Raw genomic sequence first — 12,819 nt, 5'->3', positions numbered from 1 at the left:
AGGTTGAAGGCCATCACCATTTTTTTCAATGCTGAAAAGAAGAGGAATAATGACCTTTGAACTAAATTGAACTAGGTGTGAATGTGTGTACGAATGGTTGTTAGTTTTTATGTGCCCTGCGATTTGTTGGCATCCAGTTCAGGGTTCAGCTCCTGCCGAAGATAGCTAATATATGCTCCCGCACACCTGCGACCCTAGTGAGAATAAGCGGTTTGGAAAGTGGATGGATGTGTGTGTATACAGTATGTACACCTATATACTTATATGACCTCTGGTATAAACTATCCATCCATCCATTCATTTTCTTTGCTGCTTATCCTCACAAGGGTTGCGGGGAGTACTGGAGCCTATCCCAGCTGTCAACGGGCAGGAGGCGGGGTACGCCCTGAACTGGTCGCCAGCCAATCGCAGGTTACATGGAGACAAACAGCCGCACCCACAATCACACCTAGGGGCAATTTAGAGTGTCCAATTAATGCTGCATGTTTTTGGGATGTGGGAGGAAACCGGAGTGCCCAGAGAAAACCCACGCAGGCACGGGGAGAACATGCAAACTCCACACAGGTGGGTCCGGGATTGAACCTGTGTCCTCAGAACTGTTAGGCTAACGCTTTACTAGCTGAGCCACCGTGCCGCCTGGTATAAACATTATTTTGAAATCACTATTGAGGGGTGAAGACGCTTAGGAGAAGCGTTTCTCCGGTGGTGCACCTGCTTGCTCCAACCGGACTACATTGCCCGTGATGCACCGCGCAGCCGACTCTCGCTGTCCCCCAGTCTGCGCCAGCCGCCCAACCAGTCGGTTCAGCCGAGCAGCTTCTCTCCCTGCCCCTCTCGGCGTGTGTGTGTGTCTTACCGCCTGGCTGTCGTCAACCTCCGCCAACCGACGACCAGCGAAGGCGAAAAAGAAGACATTACCCCCCACCCACCCCACCGCCTCGACCCTCCACCATTGGCTCCCAGCCTTGCCATTCAAGTCCGAGCCCGAGTTGTGAGCGGTTGTGTGGGGAGAAAACAGCAGACAGGCTGCGAGGCAGCAACAGCTCGGAAACATCTGGCCGACGCACAGTCCCTCTTCCCTTCCCCTGCCGTGACAAGCGTGTTATGGAAAGGGACACAAAGTCATCATCATAAGGGGGAAGCTGGGAAAAAGACGAGGCGGATTCAGCGGGGGACGTCGGAGCGTGCTGCCTGTAAGTGACGCTTCCGACGCGGCGAGTGGAGCGAGTAAAAAAAGTAGCTTCCTTCTCCCTAGCATGACTGTGTTGTGTTAGCTCGCCTTTTTTAGCAGCAGTTGTCATAGCAGCGAGGCCTAAAGGAAGAAAGGGAAGTTCTATGGAGGACATAGCTCCGGACACATGCTTTCTTTTGACGGTTGCCTTCAGTTTTAGCCGCTCGTAGCTAGCCTACGTGCGGGCTCGGCGTGTCTCCTTCGACGTCGGTGTCTTCTTTATGGGTCCTCTATCGTCTTGAAAGTATACACCGAACGAATCACTTGTTAAAAAAAATGTCTATATCACTATTACACAGCTGTTAGCTGTTATGGGCTTGTCCCACCATTACTTTATTACGCTGACTTTAAAGATGGCCACCTGCAGCGTTAATGCAAGTGAATCCATAAAGTTTTTATTTTAAGACGAAATGCGGCGTTTAGATGTTTGTGCTTAATCCCTGTATTTTTTTTTTTTTTTACTTGATAGCGGTGGTTCGCAAAGTTTAATTAAGGGCTACCTCATAATCACAACCACTTAAATATACTGTACACCCTACAAGAATTATTATGGTAAAACGTTTTAACCTAAATGTTCACATTTTCGTAGTTCAGGTGGTTCGGGTTCAGCGCCATTTGACAGACTCCAATCTTTCTCCATCAGCGGTAGGCTAGAAATGCTGCATGCCAAGTGATCCACTGATGCAGAGATGATTAAAGTCACGAAAAAGTTGTGGGTTTGGTATGCTTAGTTCATCGGTGGACTCCACACGTACGAGGTGTGTCTAAAAAGTCCCAGAAAAAGATGTTTACAAAAAGTATATTTCAATTCCAAATGAGTTTACCATTTGAAAGTAAGTCTCTTGTAGTCGAACGTACTTTTCCAGTGTTTTTCTTTCGCCTTTATTCTCTCTTGGAAGGGTCTGTATCTGCGTCGTCACGTCCATATTGATATCATCCAACCAACCCCCTTAAACGTAGGAACAATGAAAGTAATCACAAAGCACCAGGTAGAGTGAGGAAAGGCGTTGCTTCAGCACGATTTTGTTCTTTTTGTCCCGCGACTGACAGATGCTCAAAGCATTGAGTGCAGGCGCCCGGTCATGGTGAAGCACGGCCGCAACTGTCGTCTCTTCTTGTGCATTGAACGACGCTAGAGAAGCGAGGCAGTGAGGAAGGAGGGCAGGGAAGCAACTTTGAAAGAAAGATGCAAGATTGAATGATTAGAGGAAAGAGAAAGGAGGTCAGGAAGGTGAAGGAAGGAACAAAAAGCAGAACAGTATGGTCAGGATCAGAAGTGCAAATAAGGAAGAATTGCTATATTCAAAGCGGAAACCATGCATATGTCACAAACTATAATCCCAAAACAGTAATATCATTTCTCACTCTAGTACGCAATCATTACTGTTAATAATAATTTGCTCACAGCTGTTACAATCCTCTTATTACTTGGAAAGGCGAAAAAGACACTTACCCCCATGTACAGCATGTGTATTTAAAGGTTTTAATAAATGTGTATTTCAGTCAGTACTTTTAGTTACGTTCAACAAGACAATTGCAGAGTACATGAAAAATCGTTTTTAACTAAAAAGGCTGACAGTAATAAGAGGTTTCCCCAAATCCAATTCTAGATGTTTTTTTGGGGGGGTTGTCTACACATTATTTTATGTTCAGTGTCAAACCATCCCATTTTAAAATGAAAGTCAGCGCTATCTTGACTTCCCAGGGCACCATTGTACAAGTTACGAGGCGTCGCTCGGCCTTTTTTTGTTTGTTTGTTTAATGTTATGAGGTAAAAATGAGCTGCCGGTATGCCGATTGCCCCAACGTGTGCCCAACATCCCACGTCTCATTCACAATTTGAGACCAGCAAATTGGGCTCAGTCACGTCACATATAAAAATCTGAAATCAGGGTACCGCGTGAAGTATAATTTAAAGTTGTTTTTTTTGTATGAAACCTCCTCAGGTTGACAATAAAAATGCTTCGTCTCACATATATGCAATGAAATGGTGAGCAATGTAACGGCGTCACTGATAAGATATAAACAATGTTTGGCTTTTTCTCCCGTTTGTGCCACTTCTGGCTCACAAAATGTGCCCTTTTTCCCGAGAAAACAACGTGACAGCGCAGTGTTAATATTCCTGGAAATCCACAAGCGCACTTTCACTAACGCCGTGTGGATAATCCAAGAAGTTCTACTCATTAGACTCCTTAAAGAGTGTTTGTTCGCTTTTGTTTCCTCGTGTCGTGGCTTGTCCGAGCGCGGGCGGGAGGGACAAATGAATGAATGAGTGAATACAAGACGAGAGGCAACGCCGCTGATGCGTGAAAAAGTGGAAAACAATATCAGCTGCGTGCGTCTGTCAGTTGCAAATGTCTCTTTTGTTTCAAGGAAGGGTGAAGGGGGGGGGCGTGTAGCTACTAAAACATTTTGTTTTGGATCATTTGGGAACTTTTTAAGTGTTTTTTTTTTTTAAAGTGAGGATTCCCCCCCCCCCCCCAATAAAATTAACTGCTGTGGCGGCTGCTGCTGCTGCTGTTTGTCGTTTGTGTGGTTTTGCAGCCAGCGAAAGATAGAGAGGGGAGGGGGGACAAGAGGGGGCGACAAAGTTGTTGGTTGAAATGAAAGAGGAGTCTGGTGGCAGGAGTGTAGAGGAGGCAGCATATGGCTGTAGAAAGAGCACAGCTGGAGGTAGCATCTCCATCTGAGGATGATGTCAGAGCAGCTGACAGGCTGCCATCCACCCACCACCCCCTCCCTCGCTGTCTCCCCCCCCCCCTCCCCTTCCCTGGCCCTTTATTGTGAGGCAGCCTCGGAGAGTTAGTACTCTGTGCATGTATGTGTGTGGCAGTTAGTAGCAGGGAAGAGGTGGGAGGTGGTATCTCATTCCCCCTCCAACATCTCCGCCACTTTGCATCTGTCCCTCGCAGTTTGAACAGCAAGCTTTTTTTTTTTTTTTTTTTTTTTTTTGTCGTCTCCCTCCTCCTCCTCCTCCTGCGTCTTCGCTCGCTACCCACTCACAAGCAAGGCGAGAGAAGGGAAGGACTAGCGGGAGAGAGAGCGCAAGCCACAGAGCTCCAGCTCCTCAGCCACAGTGGACTTAATCGAGTTGATGCGTACCGCTGCAGGTATCGTCTCGTATGACATGCGTGGATGTGTGTGTGTGTGTGTGTTGCGTTTGTGAGTGTGTGTGAGAGAGTTGGCCAACGGAGCTTCCGAGCAGAGAATGTTTCGGGAATGCTCTCCGAGTACAGACGAGATGCGAGATTCCTCTTTTATGTTCTTTGTCCAGTCACGATAAAATTAAGATGGATTTGAAATTTGCTCCTTATGTAGTTAGTGTTGCTCGAGTGCGGGCGAGAAAAGGGGAAGATTTCATCTCTTCTCTATGTTCCGCCGTCATTCACTAAAAAAAAGTTCAGAGTAAAGTATTTTAAATGTTCTCGTTCTGTTGCTTGAGCGTGGAGGAGAAGCGAGATGATTCAGTTTGTTTTTTTGCGTTCCTCCGGCGTTCACTCAAAACTTGAGACCAACCAAAGTATTTGAAATGTTCCCCTTCGGCAGTCGAGTGCGGATGAGAAGCGGTATTATTCCATTCACTTCACAATTATTACCGCGTTCTGAATCATTTGGATTTTGCGGCAGCCTCGAGTGGAGCGGAGATGGTTAGTTTTCAATATTTCAATCTGGCTTTTAAAATGTTCTCGTCTGGTTCTTGTGGTGACTGCGATGCAGCCCGAGTGCGGACTTGAAGCGGGATTATTTAATTTCACCGAGAGTTCTGAGCGGGTCAAAGCGTCGTACATGTTATTGCTTAGCTGTTGCCCGAAGACGTCATTATTTCCGTCGTCGTTTGGCAGTGAATATTGCTCGAGTTTGGACGAGAAATTTTAAACGGTCTTGCAGTTACAAATTAGTCAGCTAAGAATAATTTTTATCCGTTAAGGTGCCATTCTTTATGAATCGCTTCAGCATGGACGAAAAATCATCATTGAACATTTATATGATGTTCTTGTTTTACCGCTGTTCAAGTCGTGTAAATTCGTCGGTTCATTAAGTGCGAGTGCGCAAACGGTAGTAAATAATGGTCCAAGCCTGAGTGCGGGGTACACGTGCGGGGGGTTATTTAATTTCTTCTTAACGTTAAGTGCTGCTGTTTTGTCATTTTAAAAGTTATTTGATCGAAGCGGGAGAGTCTTAAGTCTGAAAAGAGAGGTTATTGGAAGACTTCAAAATGACTGGAAAGCGTCGGCTCGTGTACGCGCGCGCTCGGCCTGGCCCGGCCCGGCGCAAAGAAGACTAATTTAGAAGTTGCAGATTTGCGCTGCCTGAATTGGCTAGACAGCTGTAATCGCACTCGCTCCTAGTCTTAATCTCTTTATCTGGCTAGCAGCTGCCATATGGCCCCCGTCAGCTGGATCAGATGTGGCTAAGCCCTCCCTCACTCACTCATTCCCTCCCTCCCGCCTGCCCTGCCCTGCCTGCTTTCCTCGCTGTCCATCCCCAGACCCCCCTGAGCCGGGCCGGGTTGGTTCGGGCCGGGCCGGGGCAGGGCTGCTCCACGCCTCTCCCTGTCTCTCCCCTACCCTCTCTCTTTCTCTCTCTCTCTCTAGCATCTTTATTTTTAGGCATCTTAAGGATTAGGATTGATGCTGTGACGAGTAGGGCACTTACAGTGATTGTATTGTAAATCTTCTTCTGGGCAGAAGAGGAGGAGGATGTGCGAAGGTTTTTCTCGTAAGACCACGTCTTGGAGCGTGAGTAGAGGAGGAGGTAGTTCACCCTTGTCCCCTTAAACCGCACCTCCCCTCCCCGCTCCCACCCCCCTCCTCATTACACACACCCTCCCCTGCCCCTCATTAAAAGTCGCACACACACCACACACACTCGTCCATTCTTGCCGAGGCTTCATTCAAATGAGGCCATTTAACCGTTCGGGCTAACGAGCAGAGCGAGAGCGGAGGGGGGAAAAAAAAAAAGCGAGCGGCATGTATTTTCTCAGGCGGGACAAAGCGACGTGGTTAACAGGTGGGTCTTTGTAAAGGGTGGGGGTCGAGGGGTGGGTGTATAGTTTGGTTTTCTCGAGCTGCGCGCGGAGGCGGCGGTTAGGTAGGTGTGTTTGTTGCGCGCGCCAGGGGCCGGAAAGCCGGTTACCTAAAAGGGACGTGCCGGGCCGGGCCAAAGTGGGTTAATAAAAATAACCAGCGTAGGAGCAGCGACGGTCCAGAGTGCAGGCAGAGGAGGCAGGAAAAGATGCATCACTGCTGCACTCGCGCTCATTATAACACGCCGCGCTATCGAAAATCCTCACGTAGAGTATGAAGGAATGCGCGTGTTACTTTTGCTGTGTTTTACTTTAAAATGTGCTTTGTCATCTATTCAACGCGATTAGATTATTGCGGAAAAGTCCATTTCAAATGTACCTCATTTCTGTATTTAAAATGTGTTTTGTTATGTAACATTGAACTTTTGTTCAAAATGGGAAATATTTACCTCAGTGTGTAGCGTCCATATGAGTGCCACTTTGTGGCCGCTGACATTTTCTACATGTTTTAATTTTTTGGGGAGATGCAACTGCGTGTCGCGAGATGAAAAGAGCACAGTTAGATTTTTTTGTCTGTGAATACATTTTTCAATTATATTATAATCCATGGAGATGCACCTCTTTGACACTGACTTAGCCCTGAATAGATGAAAAGAGATTTATTTCACTTCTGAAATTGCTGTGAGAAAATATTCAATTTTACACAATGTTCTTAATTATTGCGATTCACCTGTGTGGCGCACCGCGAGCGCCAAATAGACTAAAAGAGCACATTTAAGCATTTTTGATTTTAACTGCTGCATTTAATTACATTTTTAAATTTACTGAGTGCCGAATGGACAGGAGCACACTTGGACCCCCCCCCCCACTTTTTGAATTAAACTTCTGAATTACATTTTCCACCATATTCCAATTTAATAAGAACTTCTCTTATGTTGCTAAATGAGTGCCAAATAGACACGAGCACGTTGGATTTATGAACATTTTGGAACTAAAATACAGTAAAGGCAAGACACATTACACGCAAAATATTTCAGATAGTAAAGCGTGCGTGTTCTGATCTGCTCCTTTCTGTATTTAGCGCCTCTTTTAATTGTCCTCTTTTGAGGTATTGTCAATAGTCGGTCATAAAAAAAAAGTCATAAAAAGCTGTTTTCTAACTGTTTATTTCCAGGTTATGAGGACAGCAGGATGGAGTTCCCCGACCACAGCCGACATTTGCTCCAGTGTCTGAGCGAGCAGCGGCACCAGGGCTTCCTGTGCGACTCCACGGTGCTGGTGGGTGAGGCGCAGTTCCGCGCGCACCGCGCCGTCCTGGCGTCGTGCAGCATGTACTTCCACCTCTTCTACAAGGACCAGCTGGACAAGCGCGACGTGGTGCACCTGAACAGCGACATCGTGACGGCGCCGGCGTTCTCGCTGCTGCTGGAGTTCATGTACGAGGGCAAGCTGCGCTTCCAGGACCTGCCCGTGGAAGACGTGCTGGCCGCCGCCTCGTACCTGCACATGTACGACATCGTCAAGGTGTGCAAGAAGCGGCTGAAGCGCAAAGCCACGGCCACCGAGGCGGACAGCACGCGGCGGGAGGACGACGGCGCCGGCTCCAGCTGCTCCGACAAGGCCGACAGCCTCTCGGACGGCTCCGTGGGCCGGCCCGCCACCGCCGACCTGAGCGACGAAGAGGACGACGGCAAGACAGAGGTGGGGGCTCTGTGGCTGAGGGCGCCGCCCGCAGAGAGGCCGGGAACGCCCGCCGTCGTCGTACCCGCCAGCCCGTGCCACGGCGAAGCCGACGTCAAACCCACGTCTCCCGCCGGGAGCCCGTCCAGTTCCACCGGCTCTCTTTCCCAGAAGTCGCAGCGCTCGGTGAGCTCGCGAGGCCACCGCGGCAGGGTGTCCAGCGACGCCGCAGACTGCGTCCTGGACTTGTCAGTCAAGCCCACGACTGGTGTCAACCACCATTCCAACTACTTTGGTGGCAACTCCCCCCCAGATAGCCTCCAGAGCCCCCTGGCCGTGAGGGTGAAGGTGGAGAGGGGCGCGGCGTCGGACGAGGATGACGACCTGGCCAGCGGGGACTACGACATGGAGCACAGCGGCAAAGTGCCGCCGGGGCACCACGGCGTGGGCGGCCCCCTGTCAGCGCAGCGCCGTCTGGGCCTGGAGGCGCACCTCTCGGCTCTGCGCGAGGCCTCGCTGGCGTCCGAGCTGGAGCGGGACGAGAAGCCGCCCGCCGAGGACGTCCCGGCGGAGGCGTCGTCGGGCGGCGTGGACGGCGCCCTGCTGCCGTACGTGTCCAACATGCTAGCGCCGCCCCACACGCAGATCTTCATGTGCCCTCTGTGCAACAAGGTGTTCCCTTCCCCGCACATCCTCCAGCTACACCTGAGCTCGCACTTCCGCGAGCAGGAGGGGGTGCGCGCCAAGCCGGCCGGCGGCGACGTCAACGTGCCCACGTGCACCATCTGCAGCAAGACCTTCTCCTGCATGTACACGCTCAAGCGCCACGAGCGCACGCACTCGGGCGAGAAGCCCTACACGTGCGCCACCTGCGGCAAGAGCTTCCAGTACTCGCACAACCTGAGCCGCCACGCCGTGGTGCACACGCGCGAGAAGCCGCACGCCTGCAAGTGGTGCGAGCGGCGCTTCACGCAGTCGGGAGACCTCTACCGGCACATCCGCAAGTTCCACTGCGAGCTGGTGAACTCGCTGTCGGTCAAGAGCGAGCCGCTGGCCCTGCCCAACGTCAGGGACTGGGCCATCGAGGACAGCTCGCAGGAACTCTGGAAGTAGACGCCCGCCCAACGCGTCAAATTCTTAAGGCGCTGCTTCCCAACCGTCATTGTGACCAGGCGCAGTTTTTTTCATGTTGGGAAAAAAAAAATCTCAAAATGGCACAAGAAGTAGAGTAAACCCCAGGGGAGAAGGACTGAGAATACAGAAAAAAAACAAGTAATTATTCACCTCCTCTCGAAAAAATGTTGCCCCTATTAATTAGCTCCAACTGCATAAACAGTGAACCCCCGATCATCATGGCGGATACATTCAAGATCACCGGCAATTGGTGAAACGTCGCCATTTTTAAAACGAGCCTTAAAATAAACCTCCCAAACATTGCAATCCAAACTTTTCAAAACTTTTAAACAATTAAAAAATAGATACATTTCACAGAAAACTGGTATGTAGTGGAAATGCAATAAAGTGAAGAATTATTTCGTGATTGAACTGAGGTACAAATTTTACATTTGAAAAGTTTTACAGTACAACTAAGAAATTTACAAAAATGATCTACGAGACTTAAAAATAAATAAATCTCGATTTACTCTCAAATTGACCTCATGTGACATTTGGGACATTTAAATTGAACACAAACCTGCTATTATTCGGTTGTACGCATGGCAACTGGTTAATTGTACCGTCAGCCAAGTAACGGAAGAGCATCAAACTGTTCTGACTTTTTTTTTTTATACGTCGCTGACATAACAAGGTCAACAAAGATATTTGTCAGGAATAAATCACATTTTGGAGATAAATGAAGTGAAAATTGAATCACTTCCTGCCGCAGCCCCGATGAGCGAATAAGTGGATTACTGGACACCGGAAACTTTGAAAACACAAAACTCCAAAATACTATTATTATTTTAAAGTCGTTTTATAAATGTGAGACTTCAAAATTTGAGTTAAAAATGAACGTGAGGTGTAAGCCTTCTTTGCAAACCCTAATTAAAAAAAAAAAAAAAGTTTAAAAACTTGATGCACGGTGAGAACTCTCCATAACAACCCCGACTAAATTGAACTCCACCCAGACATGCCGACGTTAACGCAGACACTTATCTAGCACTCCAACCTACTTCCTTGACAACAATGACTACTTTGCTATTAACCTGAACTTTGGTGCTATCTTCTAGCAGCTTTCAATGTTCCGGAAAGAGCACAAAACTGCAAATATTTTGGCACCAGTTTGATTGAACTCAGATCCGAGTCTGCTTTATGAATCGCAACAAATGAACACGCAAGTTTGTCGTACCTCCCTGGCGTTATTTGTAGACATCAAAAAATTAATTTGGCGGTTGGGAATCAGCGTTTTAAGAGGACGTGGGCGTCAAAAGTGAGTCTTGCACTTTAATAGCACATGAACATGTTACTACTGACGTTTGGGTTCGGGGTTCCTTTGACTCGCAATGTCGCAGAAGGTCTCGCTTTTTCCAACTTTTGGTTTTCGTCTCTCATCTCACGACTCGACGATACGCTAAACGGGTATCACCATACACACTTTGAAGACTCGTGCGCGTGTGTTTGTGCGCGTGTGTTGGGGGATGGGGAGGGGGGGTGTTTCAGTGGGGGGGGGGGGTAAATGAAATGCTCCACTGGCACGGAGGCGCTGTTTGCGTGTTGGCGGTGGTGTGTTCAGGGAGCGACTGACAAAACGAAATGACGGCACTCATGCAATGCACAGCCTCCTTTTATTATTATTATTTTGTAATTTTTTTTTATCAGTTTGAAGTACTTTCTAATTATAATATTTAACAAATTATTACTCATAGTTTTCTTCAATCTAGCCGGCAGATTTTTGTTGAGAGAATTTTTTTAAAAAGTATTTAATTTAAAGGTTGTAAATTGTTCTGCTATAGTTTAAATTCACATTATTATTATTATTAATTTTATTTTTTACCTGCTGTTGTTGCATGATGTCCACACTTGTATATTTTTAAGATTTTTTTTTAAAGACAATAATGTGAATTTGCTGTGTTACTGTACACTGTTATTGATCAAATTTGACTTTTTTAATTTTTTTTTTTTTTTGTGAATATACTACTACTACTACTCCAGGGTGAAGCCAAGCTGACTATGACTGGTGATGTGGGGATAATGCATGGAATATTGTCTTCTGATATTCTTCAGAATTCTGATTCTGAATATCGTCTTAAAAAGTTGGGAATTTTGGGGTGGGTAATGTTGATGAAGCTTTTGAAGCCGGCGTGTGTGTGTGTGTGTGTGTGTGTGTGTGTGTGTGTGAGAGTGAAGTAAGCACCTTTTTAAGCTGTAAAAGATGTGAAAATGTGTGCTGGAAAGAAGCCTTTTAACTCCTAATTTGCCACTGAATATTTTTTGTGAAAAATACCATAAAAATTTATCAAAATCATCTCAAAAGGTAGTACGGTCAAAGAAAATTTTTAAATATGATTTGTGATTTAAAAAAAAAAAATTAGATCTCGGGGATGAAACTCAGTTTGGAATTTTGAAAGAATTGTCAAGCGTTTATACAATCCCCCCACCCCTCGAAAAAAAAAGGAGTTGTTGAACGCACCCTCGCCCTCAAGTGTGAGTGTGTGTGTGTGTGTGTGTGTGCGCGCGCGCGCTTTTTGTACCTGCAACACACTCATCCATCCAATCTGCTGCAGTTTGCATCATCACTGCTGTTTTGTTTGTTTCTTTCTGGTTGTACTTGACCGCCTTAAACTGCTGATTGAACAGGCTGATTGTCATGACTATTTCTTTTGTTGTTGTTTTACTTATCGTTATTTTGTTTTATTATTTAATTGCATTTGTGATAATTTATTTGTGAGTGTCAGGCTGCGAACTAACCACACTCCAACCTTGTTGCTGTGTTTACTTGAAAACAAGAAAGGGTGCGGGCGGGTTTGGTTGGGATGGGTGGGGTTATTTTTATGTTCTATTAAAAAAAAAAAGTCTGTAATGGGGGCTTCAATTGACTGAAAAAAGGACAATCATCTTCTGGGGGGAGGGGTTAAAAAAATGATTTTTTTTTTTTTTTTTCCCCCCGAGCTGTTTGCTCCCCGGTTGAGATTAAATACATTTATTTTAGGTTTTTTTTTGGGAGGGTGGGAGCACGGGACTGAGATTTAGTCATTTTTAGCTTTGACAATCATAGGTTGTTTTTCTCAAGGGGGAGTAAACTCAAAATTGTTTAGTTTTGTCATTTCCGGTGTGCTGTTGACATTTTTAAATTGTGTGCAAACTGCAATAAATTATAAGATTCTTCACATTGGACCTCTCGCTCTGTTCGTGTGTGTGAAACAAGCTTTTTTTTTGGGGGGGGGTCTCATATCGAACATTTTTGGGGGAATATTTTACATTGAAAATCATTGAATGCTACAAAAAAAATCTGAAATCTATTGATTAGCAAAAATAAGTATGCAAAAAAAATTTAACCACTAATTTTAGTAAGAAATTCTAACAAGTACATGAAAGTAATGTAAAATTCTGAATTATTTGTGAGAATTTACAAAAATTTTTGAGAACTAAGGAAAATAGATTTTCTTACATCCTGAATTTTTGGCGGATAATTTTAAAATGAAAAAGTCAAAAAAACTTGTAAAAATATGTTACATTATTTTAAAGAAAAAAACTGAAAAAAGGATTACAACCCTCAATTATTAAAATATAAACTATCAAAAATTTATTCATTATTTAACCTGAAAAATACTTGGTACTTATATCACTGAAGAAAATTCATACTACAGTCTGATAAAAATGAATATTAAAATTAAATAATTTGAAAATTAATGATGGAATGAACATGAGATTCATAGCATTATTT

At 45.9% G+C, this 12,819-nt stretch overlaps 1 protein-coding gene across 2 annotated transcripts; it reads left to right on the top strand.

Annotated features, from left to right (window-relative positions):
• The first annotated feature begins 742 nt into the window (after positions 1 to 742).
• On the top strand, positions 743 to 11,416 carry zbtb18 (zinc finger and BTB domain containing 18). Of its 2 annotated transcripts, none has more exons than XM_061837462.1 (2): positions 743 to 1,193; positions 7,432 to 11,416. In XM_061837462.1, the coding sequence occupies exon 2, from the start codon at positions 7,449 to 7,451 to the stop codon at positions 9,048 to 9,050; it is 1,602 nt and encodes a 533-aa protein (XP_061693446.1). In that variant the 5' UTR covers positions 743 to 1,193; positions 7,432 to 7,448; the 3' UTR covers positions 9,051 to 11,416. The 2 variants fall into 2 exon arrangements, with proteins under 2 accessions (XP_061693446.1, XP_061693445.1); XM_061837461.1 differs by lacking the exon at positions 743 to 1,193 and adding an exon at positions 3,729 to 4,341.
• The last annotated feature ends 1,403 nt before the right edge of the window (positions 11,417 to 12,819 follow it).

The sequence above is a fragment of the Syngnathoides biaculeatus genome, chromosome 12 (assembly GCF_019802595.1).
Source record: "Syngnathoides biaculeatus isolate LvHL_M chromosome 12, ASM1980259v1, whole genome shotgun sequence".
Classification (NCBI taxonomy): domain Eukaryota; kingdom Metazoa; phylum Chordata; class Actinopteri; order Syngnathiformes; family Syngnathidae; genus Syngnathoides; species Syngnathoides biaculeatus.
This window is presented reverse-complemented; position numbering and strand designations above follow the sequence as displayed.